The following is a 15,898-nucleotide window of genomic DNA, read 5'->3' as shown; positions in this document are numbered from 1 at the left end:
TAAACAAAGTAGAGTGAGAGCCCTCAGGCAGGTAGCCATTATGCACAGACACAGCCTGGCATGTATCAACCCATGATGAGGAATTCAGTAACACTTTACTGTAAGGTAGTGTTCATAAGGCTACATGACACCTATACAAGAACTGCATGATAACTAACAGACCTAAAGATGCACGCAAAGGTTTGAGCATGCCTAGTTAATTGACATGTTTTGGCTTTAACATGGGGAAATAATAAAATATGACATTTGTTTCATGTGCCACATGAACTGTACCTTTTGCAGAGGCCATGTATTATACTTTAGATTTGATTCTGAATGTTAAATTTGCCATGACTATATACTATTTAAGATTTAAGCTATGTTACATCAGCATTATGTCACTGTGATATACTATAGGCTGCAAAGTCAGTTGTTATATATGCTGTCTTTCTTTTCTGATAAAATCTCTAATATCCACCAACAACTTAGCTCTGTAAGAGCTCTCTATACTGAAGCTGATTCCCTGTTCTCCTCGTTGTCCGTCTGTCATTCCTTTTCAACTTTCACTCTTCCGTCTTTATCTGATGTAATAAATATTATTCATAAATCGAACTCATCCACCTGCCAGCTTGACCCTCTTCCCACAAAGTTGGTTAAAGCTTGTCTACCTACCTTGGCTCCTCTCATTACCACTATCATTTGCTCTTCCCTTAATAATGGAACTGTTCCGTTATCTTTGAAAACAGCTTCCGTCACTCCAATTCTAAAAAAGCCTGGATTAGATCCTAACAACTTTGATAATCTTCGCCCAATTTCTAATCTTCCTTTTCTTGCAAAAATTCTGGAGAAAGTCGTTGCTTCTCAGCTCCATTCATACCTCAGTACACATAATCTCTATGAACAATTCCAATCTGGTTTCCGCCCCCACCACAGTACTGAAACAGCTTTGTTAAGGATCACCAATGACCTTTTGATGGCAGCTGATTCTGGTTTTGTCACTATTCTCATCCTGCTGGATCTCAGCGCAGCATTTGATACTATTTCTCATGATATCCTTCTGAACAGATTAGCATCCATCGGTATTAGTCAAACTCCGCTTGCATGGTTTAGTTCATATCTTTCTGGCCGCACTCAGTTTCTTCAGTTTAAATCTCATTCCTCTAGTTTGTTTCCTGTTGCTGCTGGTGTGCCCCAGGGTTCCGTACTAGGGCCCCTTTTATTTATTATTTATTTGCTCCCCCTTGGCTACATATTTCGCAAATATAATATCAATTTTCATTGTTATGCTGATGACACCCAGCTCTACATTTCCTCTAAACCTACTTCATCTCTACCACCTTCCTCCATTTCGCACTGTCTGATGGAAATTCAGTCATGGTTTTCCTTTAATTTTCTTAAACTCAATAGTAAGAAAACAGAAGTTTTACTTGTTGGCACTCCTTCCACTTTAACCAAATCTCCGAATTTTCCCATTATTATTGATAATTCTCATGTATATCCTTCCCCTCAGGTAAAGAGTCTGGGTGTCATACTTGATAGTACGCTTTCTTTTTCATCTCATATTAATTCTATCACCCGTTCTGCCTACTTTCACTTGCGTAACATTAACCGACTTCGTCCCTTTCTTACTTCTCATGCTGCTGCTGTCCTTGTCCATAGCCTTATCACATCCAAGTTAGATTACTGCAACTCTCTTCTGTTTGGTCTCCCGAATAAGACTCTCCACAAACTGAAACTTCTCCAGAACTCTGCTGCCCGGGTCATTACTCGTACTCCACCCAGAAAACACATCACACCGGTTCTGCAACAGCTCCACTGGTTACCCATTGAAGCTAGAATTAATTTTAAAATTTTAACTCTCACATTCAAATCCATTCATAACCTTGCTCCTCCTTACCTGTCTGAACTGTTACACATCTCTACTCCGTCCCGTTCCCTCAGATCCTCATCCTCCACCCATCTTTTTGTTCCTTCTGCCCGTCTTGTTACTATGGGCAACAGAGCCTTTAGTCGCTGTGCCCCTCAGCTTTGGAATTCCCTCCCCCCAGTTATTAGGAATGCAGAATCTCTTCTCTCTTTTAAATCTCTATTGAAAACATACCTGTTTAAGCAAGCATATTCTCTTTAAACTGGTTTGTTGTTTTACCGTGACTCTTTTAGTGTTGTTTTATTTTGACGTATTCAAATGATTGTTGACTCACATGTATTATTATTGTTGCTTTTTCCTGTTTTGTAAGGTGACCTTGGGTTTTTGAAAGGCGCCATGAAATAAAATGTATTATTATTATTATTATTATTATTATAAGGCCCATGTGTCAAACACAAGAGCCCTGGGCCAAGTAAAGCCCATGATGGTCTTGTTAGGCTCATAAAATTATTTTAATTTTCAGTTCTTATTAGTCAATTTCACCCTGAGATGCACAACAGTTCCCAGCACGCACTGCGACATACTGTGGATCCCAACCTCCTTCCCCCAACAACAATCTATGAGGCACAAAAAGAAAAGATAAGCATCCAATTCTATTTTGCTGTTGCAATTTTAGTATAATTTAAATAAAAAATGGCCAGTTGGGGTCGTGGCAAAATGTTAGATAAAAGGTGAAATTAAAACAGCTGGCCCATGGATTTGCTGCAATTTTTTAATATGGCCCATTAGTGATTGAGTTTGATAACCCTGTTAAAAGGTTTTAATGTCCTGGTACAACTCAATCAATGTCAACTGAAATAGATGAGTAAAGAAACATTTCTGACAGGCAATAGTTACTTGAATAAGCCTTTATAAATGCTAATTAAGGTTTATGTCAATTGTCATGACGAGCGGATGTAGGTGTCATGATGTCTTATAAACGCTGCTCTATAGTGCAGTCTTAACAGGAATTCTGTATTCAATTTAAATGCATTAGTTTTTCAGCTAAATCAAAGCCTGAACATATTACCACAGTGTGGTATGTGTTGCTTCCCATAGTTGCCCTTCAAATCCTATAATTTACATTTGCAAATGATCCTCCCTGATGAGTGTTTATGTTAGGCTTTCTGCTGGCTGTCCACTGCCTGTCATAAATGATGGAAAACTTATAAATACAAGTTACTCCTCCAACTCTAGCCTTGGCTGAAACATGCTATATTTTATTTCAAACCTCATCTTTGTCACAGGAATTATGACTATGAATGTCACAGAGTCTCATGAGAGCTTTAATAATTTCAAATTTCTATTGCTTCAAGCAACTGAAACAATATACAGTTTTATAGAAAACTGTAGACAGCATTGTTATGCCAAGCAGACACAATCCTACGCAAAAATGCCAAATCACAGACTGTGTCCAATAAGCTCTTTCAGAATGTTTTTCAGCTCATAATTCATTGATTGAGGTTTAAAAAATACTATGACGCTCTTCCCATTTTTTCAGCGATTTATTCATTTTTATATGGTTTCAGTATGCAACATCTGTGTCTCATCATTTTCAGTCAATGTAAAAAAAGAGGTATAAAAATTGAAAACAATTGTTTGTTAGAAAAAAATATATATTCTAAGAACAACTTGACAGCACAACCTAGAGTGAAAACAAAGACATGTGACATTGAGTCTCTGGTGTTCTGGCACCAGATGAGAGATCCTGAGTAGGTCTTATTTTGTGGAGCTACAACAGATGGTTCTGATCAAGCTTCTGAACCCACCACTGCAGTATGAAGTCAGTCTGGCAGCAGACCTACATCATAGTGTCGTCACTGAAGGTCAAAACTATTGACTGAATATAATACCAGGACTTGAGCAATTTTGTGTCTCTAAAAAATTAAGAACAAAATAAAATAAAATAAAAAATGCATTAAAAGCAATGCAGGTTTTGACATCATTTGCTGGGTAATTTGCCAATTTCGGTTGAGAAAGTGTCCAAAAGTGTCCATAAAACAAAATTTGTTTGAACGTGTGTTAAAAGCTTGCCATTATGTTAATTGTATGCTGTTGTTTGTGGCTTCAAGGTAGCAGATATCCCAGGATGCACAGTGATGTGTCTGTCAGTGTCTCTGTACATGGAGGTGGAGGTCAGACTCATTTACTCTGAACTGGGTGAAGCTGCAGAATCCAACTCATCTGCTTCTAGGTCGTGGGGGGAAGCAGGCTGACCACCTTTCACCCTCTTCCATTTCATGCGTCTGTTTTGAAACCACACCTTCACCTGTGGAAAATAGCCAGGATCAGTAAAGCAGTCGTAACCAAACAAATCCAGTTCTTTTTTTTTTTTAGGAACTATTAACCCCTTAAATCATGGATGTCCAGACTTTTTCATGGGGAGGCAAAGTGCAATGTTTATGGTGGGCAGAGGGCCAAAAAGACAAAACAGTAAGCACAGAACTGCCACAACGCATCAGCACATTCTTATATAATATTGCTATGTTTCAATAAAAGCTTTTTATATTCATCTCAAGACGGTGTGTGTTTCTTTGCTCTGGGATTTATTTTGCACACGCCCTTGTGGAAGCAGATGGATATTGCAGTGTTTACCACAGCATGGAACTTTAAGCATACACAGAATGCTGCCTTTGGATCAAAACCTTGTATCTCCAAAAACAGTAACTTTACAGGAGAATGAAAAACATTTACTTGATATAACAAAGGTTTCATTTTAAGTAATTTTGAAAACTTTCTGTTGTCCATTAATAAAAGACATTTCCAAAAAAATTTAAAAGAGTTAAATACATTACACTGTATTTTATTACTAATCTACTTTTTAGTAAGTTAGATAAATCATTCTATTGGTTTGGTCCATATCAGAGTTGACACCACATTTTGGACTTTTAACTGACTTGGACCTTTGAATACTGACAATTTTAGCTAATTTTAACTAGCTTGACTAGCAAACGCAGCTTTGAACAGTTTACACATATAAAATCAGAATATTTTTTACTGCAGAAAATGTGTTTCAGTAGTGACAGATTAATGCTACACACTGATTTTCAGACTTTGGGACACATTTGATCCAACTGCTCACCATGTGGTTATGAGGGACAGGGATCCAGTCTCACCTCCTGCTCTAAATTACAGGGGTTGGCTACAATAAGGCTCTGCCTATGGACTATAACCTTTTGCATGTTGGTAGTGACATAAAAACATAGGACAATATTTTCTGAATAATGGCATCTCATGATAAATCTTAATCTTTCAAATTCGCTATGAAAAAAAAGATAAAAAGTCTTTTAAAAATAATAAAAAAGTACTGGTACAAACAGGAATGTAGGACTTAGGGTTTGGGACAGACTCCTTCCAATAGAAAGTAACCTATAAACAATGACTTTGTATATATTTAGCCTTTTACTATCTTAAATAATGTCTTGAGTTGGTAACATTATTTTGTGGTCCTTTGTCAATGATGAATAAACTCGTAACAGAGTATCAATAACATATCAGTGAAGTAGTAGTAGTGCAGCATCTGAATACACTGAAGTAAATAGATTGCAGATGTTCTGTTGATGCATTACTTACATTAAGTAGTGGTATTGTTGATATGTTACATCCATTAAGCAAAACCTAATCTTACCCAACATTACACAGAACTCAACCCTCTCCCCGACCCTAATATTAGCAGTAACCTCAACCCAAAGCCTAATCCTAACCCTCACCCTGGCCCTAATGCTAACCCTAATCTTCTAATCCAGTAAAACTCAGTAAATCAAGTAAATCAGGAGTATGTCTATAACAGCTTGCAGAGGATGTTGGGCTGGTCTGTATTAAACCTGTTAAATGTTCAGTGACTCTCCTGTTAACATCTACAGATATGAACTTGGACCCTCCAAATAAAATAAAAGACAACTAAATTATTAACAAATTATTTTTACACCGTTAATTTAAGAATATTAAGATATTCTACTGAATGTACTCAGCGCTGCTACATCAATGATATGCTGCTGATGTTTTACTGAGGATCTGTTGAGTATTTATTTAAACTGAAAAGGACTACTCAAAGTAAAGTGTCACCCTTGGTTTTAAATAGATCATAACATGATCCTTGTGAATGTTTAAGAAGAAGGAAATAAAATGTGTTTGTTTCTGAGGGACTGCAGTTTGAACTAATTCAGCAGAATTGTCCATAAGACTTAAAAATATGCTTCTTCTCTAAGTAGATAAGTGGGGGGGGAGGGGGGGGGAGGGGGGTTAAGGTAACATTCTGGTGGGCCAAAATCAAATGTTCCCCTCAGCCCTGGTTTAAACTGTGTGCTTAACTTTCAGATATTAACTTCAAAACATATTCTTTAATTACTATAAATTATCTGGAAAATATAATGAAACTAATATGGAGCTGATCTAGTTATGAGTGTAAAGAATTATGGGACGTGTTAGCCTTTGCTTAGTTTATGGCATTTACTATTCAATATATAGAATTATGTACATCTCATCTACTCTAATACACATAAGGGGTTTTTGCACTCAGCAATCAAGAAACTTGTGATATAATTGTTTTGATGGCTAAACTCAGAGGAGCGCAAGTCTGTGACCCTTGTGCATCCCTCTCAGCATTCCCTATGGAAACACAGGAGCATAGACCATCTGTTCCCACACTATTTTTAAGAGTATGCCTTTTTCTCAATCTGTCTGCCACTCAGTTGAGAGCAAGGCGGGGCGTTCGGCCAAGAAATGTAGGATGTATCGGAAAAAGTGGAGACAGAGTTGCAGAGGGATTTAGGAGGAACCCAGAGCAGTTTTTGGACCTAGAATGACTGCTGTGGATGTGTGTGTGTGTGGGCCTGGGAAAGCCATCTAGGACAAGACTAGTCAATGTAAAAAAAAGTATTGAAAACTGAATATGAGATTAAACAGTGACGAGAAGGCTTCAGCAGTAGTTTGATTCACATTCATTTCACACGTGTCGTGCAGATTGACTTAAGAGCAAAACACGGTAGAGGTGGAGTCAATTCTCAATTATCAATTCTCATGTAAAATTGATGATTTGTTAAGGATTCATGCATTTTGGCCTTTGTTGACATTATTTGAAACCCTTTTTAAAGTTTTCAAGTCAATGTTATCTGTAGATGATGTGCACTTATTTCCACTTCCATGCCATTTGGCTGGGACAGACAAACTTTTGCCTAAGACTGTAAATAATTCTCCCTTCCTCCTCAGCTAGCCGCAGCACATCCACTTCTTCATACCGCTACAGTTGATAATGTGGAAGTGAAGAGAAAGCCAGAGGAAGCTTCCCACAGAGTGGTATAAAGAAGGTGAAGGTGCTGTAGTGTGGTACCTGTCTCTCAGTGAGGTCCAGGTTTACAGCAATCTCATAGCGACGCAGGCGGGTCAGGTAGTTGTGATGTGTAAACTCTGCCTCCAGCTCCCTCAGCTGCTCCTTAGTGAAGGCTGTCCGCTCCTTTCTGGCCTTGCAGTTTGAATCAGCCTTAAAGCCAGATTCCTGAATATCTAAAAGTCACAGACAAGGAGAAAAGAGGTTAACCTTTAAAATTGCAAGCGTTGATATGTAATAATTAATTCCTCACTTTTACATATTCATATAATTACATATGCAAATTTAACTAATTCATAGTAGTACTGAATTATATGCCTTAAGATTATTAACTGAATAATAAGCCTGCAGTTTCCTAAAGCCACACTTCAGTTCTTCACTCTCAGTACTATATAAAGTATATATATATATATATGTGTGTGTGTGTATGTGTTTTCAGTATTTAGAAAAATAATTTATTGTAATGACTGAAAAATCTTATGGTTAAAACCTAGAGAGGTTAACAGGTTATTGATTGAGTCAAATATTAAGTCATATAATTTAGTTTTTTTTTGTTTGTTGAGCTAAATCTTCTCCATTTTAATCAGAAAATGCCGGCTAATATTTACACTGTGTAAAATTTCATGATGACCAGCAGAATTGATTCAAAATGGCTTATAATCATTTCTTGTCACATTTACTTAAATGAAACCTTCAGAACATTTTGCATTTTCCTTTAATGTTACTTTTGTGAGGTTTTATATCTGGTGATATATTCTCAATTAAATGAACATTCTCACTGTTAAATCCCCAAACAATAGACCATACATTGTTTTACTCCCCATGAAAGGGTGTGCAACATTAAATCAGACCTTCAAGGCTGTGGTCTGTGTTTCATGCATGTTGTGTTAAAAACGCCCCCTCTTTACGACACGGTTGCTGGCAGTTGTGACCCGCACAGGCCACACACTTCCACGAGCACTCAGGAAGATCAGAGAGTGCTTGGGTCGGAGTTATAGTGTGTCAGGGTATCAGGGGGGCACTCCAAACAGGCCACAGAGGAGTCGTGTTAGGAAGGAATGCACCGGAACACTGTTAAATCTGCTATCAAAAGAACAAAGACTCGGACGGGTATAGCTGAAGTGAGTGTACATGTATGTGGGAAGTCTTCATGCCCTTTTCCTCTTTTGCCACTGTAATTTAACACAACTTGACAGCCCACGCTGGAGCAGAAACAGAAAATCTAGTTTGTTGTGCAGGGGAGAAGTCAAAGCTCTGTCTTTTGTCAAGCTGTCTGTGAAATACTTATTACAATGTGTAAAGACATGGCAGGTTGATCTTTTTCCATTACAAATGAGGAGGCTGGCCGAGATTGTTTTTGCCATCCAAAACCTTATGAACTCAATTAACTTCTGAATCATATATCAGCATCAGTAGCACCACCAAGAAGTGACGTAATACCTACAAAATGTCTATAATTTGTCAAAGTGAGAATTTGTCTTTGGCACTTGCCAGATCCACAAGGCCAGACTGTGAAATGGACTGCAGTCGTATGGCCAGATGTGTGTGGGGAGAGCCAGGCGGTTCACTTAACAGCAGATGAAAACGCTTTCTTGCACACAGCAACCTGTGGCATGTGCTGCCTTATTATCATTGTTAAAATCCCCTCTGTTTAAGGCACACTACAGTGAATGGTATGGCAGCAGGTTGGGGAGAAACACCTGGCACAGTGTGGTGTGTCTACCAAACAGTCGCCAATAAAGTTCCCCAGCAGAAGCCTATAAATTTTTAGGGAGCAGCTCCTAACCTCAGCAGGGTGCCTTGAGGACAAACAGCATTTGGCATGTTAGTGTTAGGGGGGGGCTGAATGAAGTCACAATAAGTCATTTAGGTCTCATTTATTGTCATTTGAGGGTTACAAAACAAAATAACATGGCTCAATTTGTTTCGCAGAATGTTTTTAACAGCAGTTTGTCTGACAGAACTAGAACATGCAGTTTTGTTGGAGTGCTCCCATAAAACCTGAAGCAATGTAAGTGACAGAGTGATTTCACACTGTATATTTATTTACTTGTTTACATTTCTTTCTTTATCCATGCAAGGCCTGTAATCACTTGACTTCTGAACTGCTTTAAGACTGGACAAGTTAGATGAGGATGAGCTCACTGCTTTTGACAGAGAATTAGTTTTTGGCAGCAAATATCATATCTGTTAACAATTATGTACAATCAGCAAGTGTCTTGTTGTCACATTAGGTGAAACCCCTGTGAAAGCATAAACAGAGCTGGGAATGATTATCTTGTCAGCACCTACCACTTTATACAGTCTCACGCTAACTTTTTTCCTCGATATTTCGCAAAATACACAATACGGTCATATGCGTTATGTATGCTGCATAGTTCACTTTTCACTGTGAATAAATTCTAGAGCGCCATACTTTCCTCCAGTCATTCTGAGAGTGTTCACTGAGGATTCTGTTACCTCTTAACGACAGGAAAATGTCAGTGGGTAAGAATGCAGGAGTGGAATCGCAGGGAAGTTATATCACAGACGTGGTCTGGCATGTTTCTACCGCAAGCGACTGAGGGTTACATTAAGGTAACTCAAAGAGAGAAAGTATATATTTCTATTCCATATTGAGTCATGAGGCCTGAGTTTACTGGGGAGTGAGAGGGCCTCATGACGAGGCCCTCAGAGTTCATCTAATCACTTCTTCAAGCCTGATCACAATTGTCTAGAGAGAAGGAAGGAGAAATAGAGAAAGAGAGGGAGAGAGAGAAAGAATATTATCTTGCCTTTTTGGCCAATAAATTACAAAACCACTCAAACGCTATTTGGGAAGTATATTTATCTTTGAGAAAGTTTCCTTTATTACAGAAAGGCTGGCCGGTCTCAGTTTCCACCGAAAGCTGAAAGCTGAAAGCTGAAATTAATGCCTGCTGCAGATGTGCCACAAGCATTCAGGTTCTCTTTCCTTTTGCTCAGAATATCACAGAATTGGAAGAATAAGAAAAAAAAAACATTAATTTCTTAAGCTATTCTATAGATTGAATCATTTCAGTTCATTAAGTGTAGCCATAAGGCTCACTGAAATTTAGACTCCTATAGAACAAAATACTGTGTGAATCTTGGGCTCTAGGACCTTGTGCTGTTTCCACATGATGATAGTTAAGCGCCAAACCTCTGTACTGGGTTCATTACTTCAAGAAACATTTTCGCTTAACTGATCTTGTGTGAATGCTGAAAAAGACACGTTATTTTAATCCCTTAAGAAATATTAAGCTTTTTGTTTAATTACATAGTAAGTATATAGTATTTACTCAGTAATTACTATGAAACCTGTTTGCAAGTTATTTTGTTATAAGCCTGTGGAACTCACTGACTCACTGTGTTAGTTGTATTATATTATTACAATCATTTGATCCATTTGCTGCCTGCTGTGTCACGACTGGCTATTTAATCACTATTTAATATGTTGTTTTTTGCTTAGTGCAGTAACTGGTACAAAAGTTCACAAGTAAGTACTGTGTTGAGTATCATGTTGTATATTTTTGCATGACACAAACCCTAAATGGATCTATATGAAAACAATTGAATGCCCTGGGTGTCTGAACATCATGTAAGTGCCTGAGGGCTTTTAACAATAGAAGGAAACAACTGCAGATTAATAATATGTGTAAGATTAATGAGTTATGTGTCATCTGCCTTGTGCACGCCTGCTATTGTGAAACACTGTTATGGTTTTCATACTGAAATTGTTTTCCTGGAATTTCAGAGCACAAAGCTCAATGTGAAAATATCAGATTCTATTACTGTGGTCAGTGTTTACATCTGGTGAGGAAAGTGTGCTCAGTGATAAATCCAGTTGAGCTGTTGTTTGTTATTGCATATTGTGAAAATACTTCATTACTTATAGAACAAACCTTTAGTATGACCGTGCTTAAAAACGGTACATATAAGCGAAGTATTTATCAGAGTGTTTTAGCGATTATTAAAAGGCAAACATGTCAGTTTCACTTATATTTTACCTGAATCAGGTTTTCACAGGTATAAATTCACAGCTGGAACATTTAGCTAACTTATCTGCCAGGGGTTTAAAATTTACATTGTCTTCTTATTTTACTCTTACAAGGACCCTTGTGTGGCCCCAAGCATCAATTTCACAAAGCTGTATACTTATGAGTTTTATAGTAGTCACCAAAGTGTTAATTTTAACCCTTTAAATGGCATAATTATTATTGTCATTAAGTTTAATTTTCAGTAAGTTATGCAGTCCTGATATAGTGGTTACTCAGTAACTTCTATAAATTATTTAGTAACTACTTTAAAACTAATTTGTTGAATATTTAGTTTAAGGGGTAAATGCAATTTTATTCAGGGCTTTGATATCCTGAGAACTGATACGCAATTACACCCCACCCAGCCCTCCCACACCATATCATAGGACTCACCTGTGAGTTCTCGTTTCCTCTTGCAGCTCTTTTTCTCTGTCTCGGCTGTGGCTATACTCTGAGGGGAGTATTCCCCATCCAGCGCGACTGTCACTGTCCCGGGCAGTCTGTCCACTCCCGCACTGTCCATGTCCGCTCCTCCACCCACTGCCGCTTGGCATGGCTCCTGACCCCTGGCTCTCGGCTCGCACGAGCCAAACTGCCACTCTGTCCGCTGGTAGGCAGCACTGTGGGGCTCTGGGTACAGCCTGTCTTCACGCGGGTACGTGTGCGGCGCTGGCACCAAGCACGAGCCTGAGAAGTCTGTGTAGGCCAGGAAGTCGGGCTTCTGGTGCAGAGAGAAGGGTGTCTGCTGGTAGGGCCCGACTCCAGTGGTTGTAACTGGGTGAGGGCCTCTCACACACCCCCACAAAGAGCTGGCGGGATGGGAGCTCCGCATGCAGCTGCTGGCCGGCTGATCCATTCTGAAACAAAGTGAAGGTTTAAAGTTGCTCCTGCGCACCCACTCTTACACTTGCACACAGAGCCAAAGTCCCTCAGAGATGCAGCTGGCACTAGTTTGGGTTGGAAGCGCCCACTTCAGCATGTGGTTCTACACGCACACATCATCATCATCCACCTCGACAAATCACACACTAACTCTCGAGGCTTCTCTTCGTAAGCTTTAGAGTCTGGCTGTTTCGCTTAATAGGCAGAAGTGTGAGGTTGCGCGCCCTCCAGTAGTGCTGTTACACTACAGCTCTTTCTCTCGTTCTGTCTCTCTGAAAGTGAGGGTGTGTGATGTAGCTGTGGTCCACACTCTCACACCCTCTCATTCAGCATATAAGGTTTAACCCACTATATCCACTCCCAGCTCTACAGGCAGCTTTCACAGTTTCTGAGGCAATTCCTGTCAAGAGATCCCTCCTCCCTTTTAAACGCTTAGGTGGGAAAGAGTGGCAAGTTTATGGAGTGTAACGCGAGCCTGCGGAGGAGGAGTCCAGCAGACCACATGTTGGTACCCTCCAGCCCAGCCCTGCCTCATCTACTATTAATCATGGGGGGAATTTTATATGCACATCTAATGGGATTTCCAGGCATGCGTTGTTTTAAAGGAACATTGTCAGTTAAATATAAAATGAACACCCACATGGGGAAGAGGGTCAGTTTTTTTTCCTTTTGTTCTTCCCCAAAATCCCACTTTGATTCTTTCATGTTCATACAGTTTAGCTAGACACACACCACATGTCTGAGTTTTTTCATTCTGAACCCCACTTTAACCCAACATACCATTTCTCATGTTGTCTCATATTGTGAGTGGAGGCATGGACCAAGTGCCCCATGCTGTTGTGTAAAATAAACTTCTTGGCTGTGGTGCTGTCTCCCACACCTTTTGTATACAGAAGCTTAAGCAAAGCAAATATAAACAGAAAGGCACTGATGTTAGCACCAAACATTTGAAAAATTATTAAAATTTACATTTATGTTAGACTTTCAGGTAATATGTGCTCTATATATGCTCTGTTGATGCTCAGTGTGTCTTTAACTAACATTCAAATATCTATTAAATGCAACAGAACATAAAGTTAGGTGTGATAGATCCTATTAATCTAACCCTAAACCTAACAGGGACTTCGGTACATACTGGTTGCGCTACTATTAGGTAGTAGAAGTGTGTAATAAAACTTTGGCCCTTTTAAAGGATTATCTTCAACCCTAAACCTATACCTACTCCAAAGCTTATCCCAAACTCTAATGAACTCCAAAAAGTTATGCAGCTTTAAGCTGAATAAAATAAGTAACAGGGTCCACTTGAAATGTTGAGCTCATTAAACTTGTTATATTAACTTAAAAGAAGAATAATTTGTGTTTTACATTAGTAAACATATTGTTTGAAATTCAACATTTTAAGTTAACCCTGTTACTTTTTAATAATCACCACGTTGTCAAAAATGAAAAGTCAGCTCAACTTAAAGTTATATGTCAGCTTATTACACTGTGTCTTTTAACTTAACTTGAGAGCACTAGAGTTCACTTAACTCATGCTTCTTAATTCAGTTAAAAGTTCTCCTTACATTTTTAGTGCTGTATCTCAGGTAGGTAAATAATGTATATGTATATCTACACCATGTGTAGTTGGTGTAATGTAGTGGGGTAACGCCTTTGCTTACCACTCTGTAGACTAGGGGTTGATTCCCCCACCTGAGCAAGCCCCCTGCACTACACTAATACTAATATGCTATGTTCACCTACATGTGTAAAAATGATGAAATAGTAAGTCACTTTGGATAAGATTATCTGCTAAATGCTGTAAATGTGGAGTCCGTTCATGAAACGGTGTCCCCAGCTATCTTGGTCTCCAGGACAGCTCTGGCATTGCTGGGGTTTTAACGCCCAATCTCCTGATAATGGGGAAGTGAAAGGACATTCAAGCCACTTGGTGGAGTCATCAAATTATTCACATTTCTGTATCCAAAAATATATGAAAATGATTTTTTGTTTTCATTTTAAAAAGAAAGTAATTAATTGGACATCAGAAAATAAGTTTACATAGCAGAAAGTAAGACAGAGATTTTTGTTGTCTCAACTGAGTGATGGTCTGGCAAAATGTTGATATTCAGGTTTTTTCCTGTGTTCTATGTGTTCTAGTGCTAATGTAGATTGTGTTGGATAAAGTAAAATTAACCTTTTAAACCAATATGTTTCCTTTGTTCAGATAACACAACAAGTGCTAAATAGGTCAAGAAATTTGAATGGGACTTTTAAATGTTTTTTTTTTTTTACAGCGAACAGTTTGTTAATAATTAAAGTGATCGTAGATCGTCACTGGGGGATCTTCACAATAATGAGACTGGCTTTCAATTAATAGGCTATAATTTAAATATAGTTGAAGATGACAGTATTAGATTACTTGAAAAATTAAAAACAGCGATTTTGAAAAAAAGTTTAATGTGTTAATTAACAACATATTTGAATCTCTGGCCAGGGCCCACCTACAGAAATTTTTTGTACAATTATAGAACATAAAAATAGCATCACTTTGGACTGAAGTCCCTGTAGTTACTGAATAATAAGACTTAGCATGTAATAAGTGAGGGATTCCTAGAGCTTAAATTGTTTTCATTATTGCTTACAGGTGTTTTTCCTTTTTTCAACAAAGTTGTGAAAATTAACCTGAATTCAAATCTGTTCATTTTGCAGACCCTCTAATTTGGCAGTATTTGAAGTGTTTATCAATTTTTGTCAAGCTCAGAGTTTATGTGAATGCATTTCATCTCATGGTGCATTGTTGGACATCACCCTTAATCGCTGATAATCACAGAGTGTGTGCACAATAACTGAATGCCTCTTGTGAACGTGGTTAGACTGTTATTTCTGCACATAATCTGGACCACTCACTCAAATTCTTCGACTTCTGGTGTCTTATTTTATCCAACAGTTCAAGTTATTAGTGAGTGTTTACGCTGGCCGCTTGCTATTGTGCTGTTGTGGGTCTCCACAGTTATTTGAACACATTTGAGGTTTGAATCCATCTCAGGTCCTCAGGCTGTGCTGAGAGCGATGTAAAGCATATGTTTGTATTAGTATTTGTAAATAACTGTGGTTGGTGTTCCTGCTTGGTCCTCACATTGTTTCCAGGCCTCTCGGCACAGAGCAGCCTTCTCCTCTCCTCCGGCAGGCCGAGCGTGAAGGGGCTGAGGTCAGCCTGAAATCCTTTCCCTTTAACCAGCGAATAGTTGAGCCATGAAGCATCCCCCTCTTTACTGGCAATCTGGACCCTGCCATGACCACAGGGGGCTGGGGTTACACAGCATTTGTGGTTAGTGCAGGCCATCTGTGTGAGAGCTGTATATTTGAGTGCATATGTGTGTGTGCTGAGAGAGAGAGAGAGAGAGAGAGAGAGAGAGATAGATAGATAGATAGAGAGAGAGAGAGAGAGAGAGAGAGATAGAGAGAGAGAGAGAGACTGTCAGTTTTTGTATTAGGGCTGCACAATGAATCATTTATAGGTTATCTGAGTATTAGTCTTTGCAGTACTGATATTGCAAAAAGGCTGCAATATATAAAAGAGGCCAGAGAACAGTTCACTAATTTTTGACTTACCTTAGATCCTCCACATGAATTTCTGAGGTTGTTTGGATGAATTATGTCCTGTTTTTTACTTTTCAAAAAACTGTGTTCCAAGAGCATTTTCTAAAATCTCTTCATCCTCAGGCAAAAGCTACATGTCAACCTCGAAGGCACTGATGAGACACCATAAATTTTAATGTCAAATAC

At 38.7% G+C, this 15,898-nt stretch overlaps 1 protein-coding gene across 1 annotated transcript; it reads right to left on the bottom strand.

Moving 5' to 3' along the window:
- Window positions 1-3,374: 3,374 nt before the first annotated feature.
- Window positions 3,375-12,537, bottom strand: meox1 (mesenchyme homeobox 1). Its single transcript, XM_017695864.1, has 3 exons — window positions 11,642-12,537; window positions 7,215-7,387; window positions 3,375-4,154 (listed from the first exon to the last, which is right to left on the bottom strand). Exons 1-3 carry the CDS (start codon window positions 12,102-12,104, stop codon window positions 4,032-4,034), a joined length of 759 nt encoding a protein of 252 aa, XP_017551353.1. The 5' UTR covers window positions 12,105-12,537; the 3' UTR covers window positions 3,375-4,031.
- Window positions 12,538-15,898: the final 3,361 nt, after the last annotated feature.

This window comes from Pygocentrus nattereri, chromosome 13 (genome assembly GCF_015220715.1).
Source record: "Pygocentrus nattereri isolate fPygNat1 chromosome 13, fPygNat1.pri, whole genome shotgun sequence".
NCBI classification, from domain to species: domain Eukaryota; kingdom Metazoa; phylum Chordata; class Actinopteri; order Characiformes; family Serrasalmidae; genus Pygocentrus; species Pygocentrus nattereri.
Note: the sequence above shows the minus strand (reverse complement) of the source record. Positions and strands in the feature narration are given on the sequence as shown.

Coding starts and splice junctions, on each gene's coding strand:
- meox1 (XM_017695864.1), bottom strand. CDS start 12,104: ATGGATCAGCCGGCCAGCAGCTGCATGCGGAGCTCCCATCCCGCCAGC. Junction 7,388..11,641: donor GAGGAAACGAGAACTCACAG/GTGAGTCCTATG, acceptor TGTGACTTTTAG/ATATTCAGGAATCTGGCTTT. Junction 4,155..7,214: donor TGGACCTCACTGAGAGACAG/GTACCACACTAC, acceptor TATTTTCCACAG/GTGAAGGTGTGGTTTCAAAA.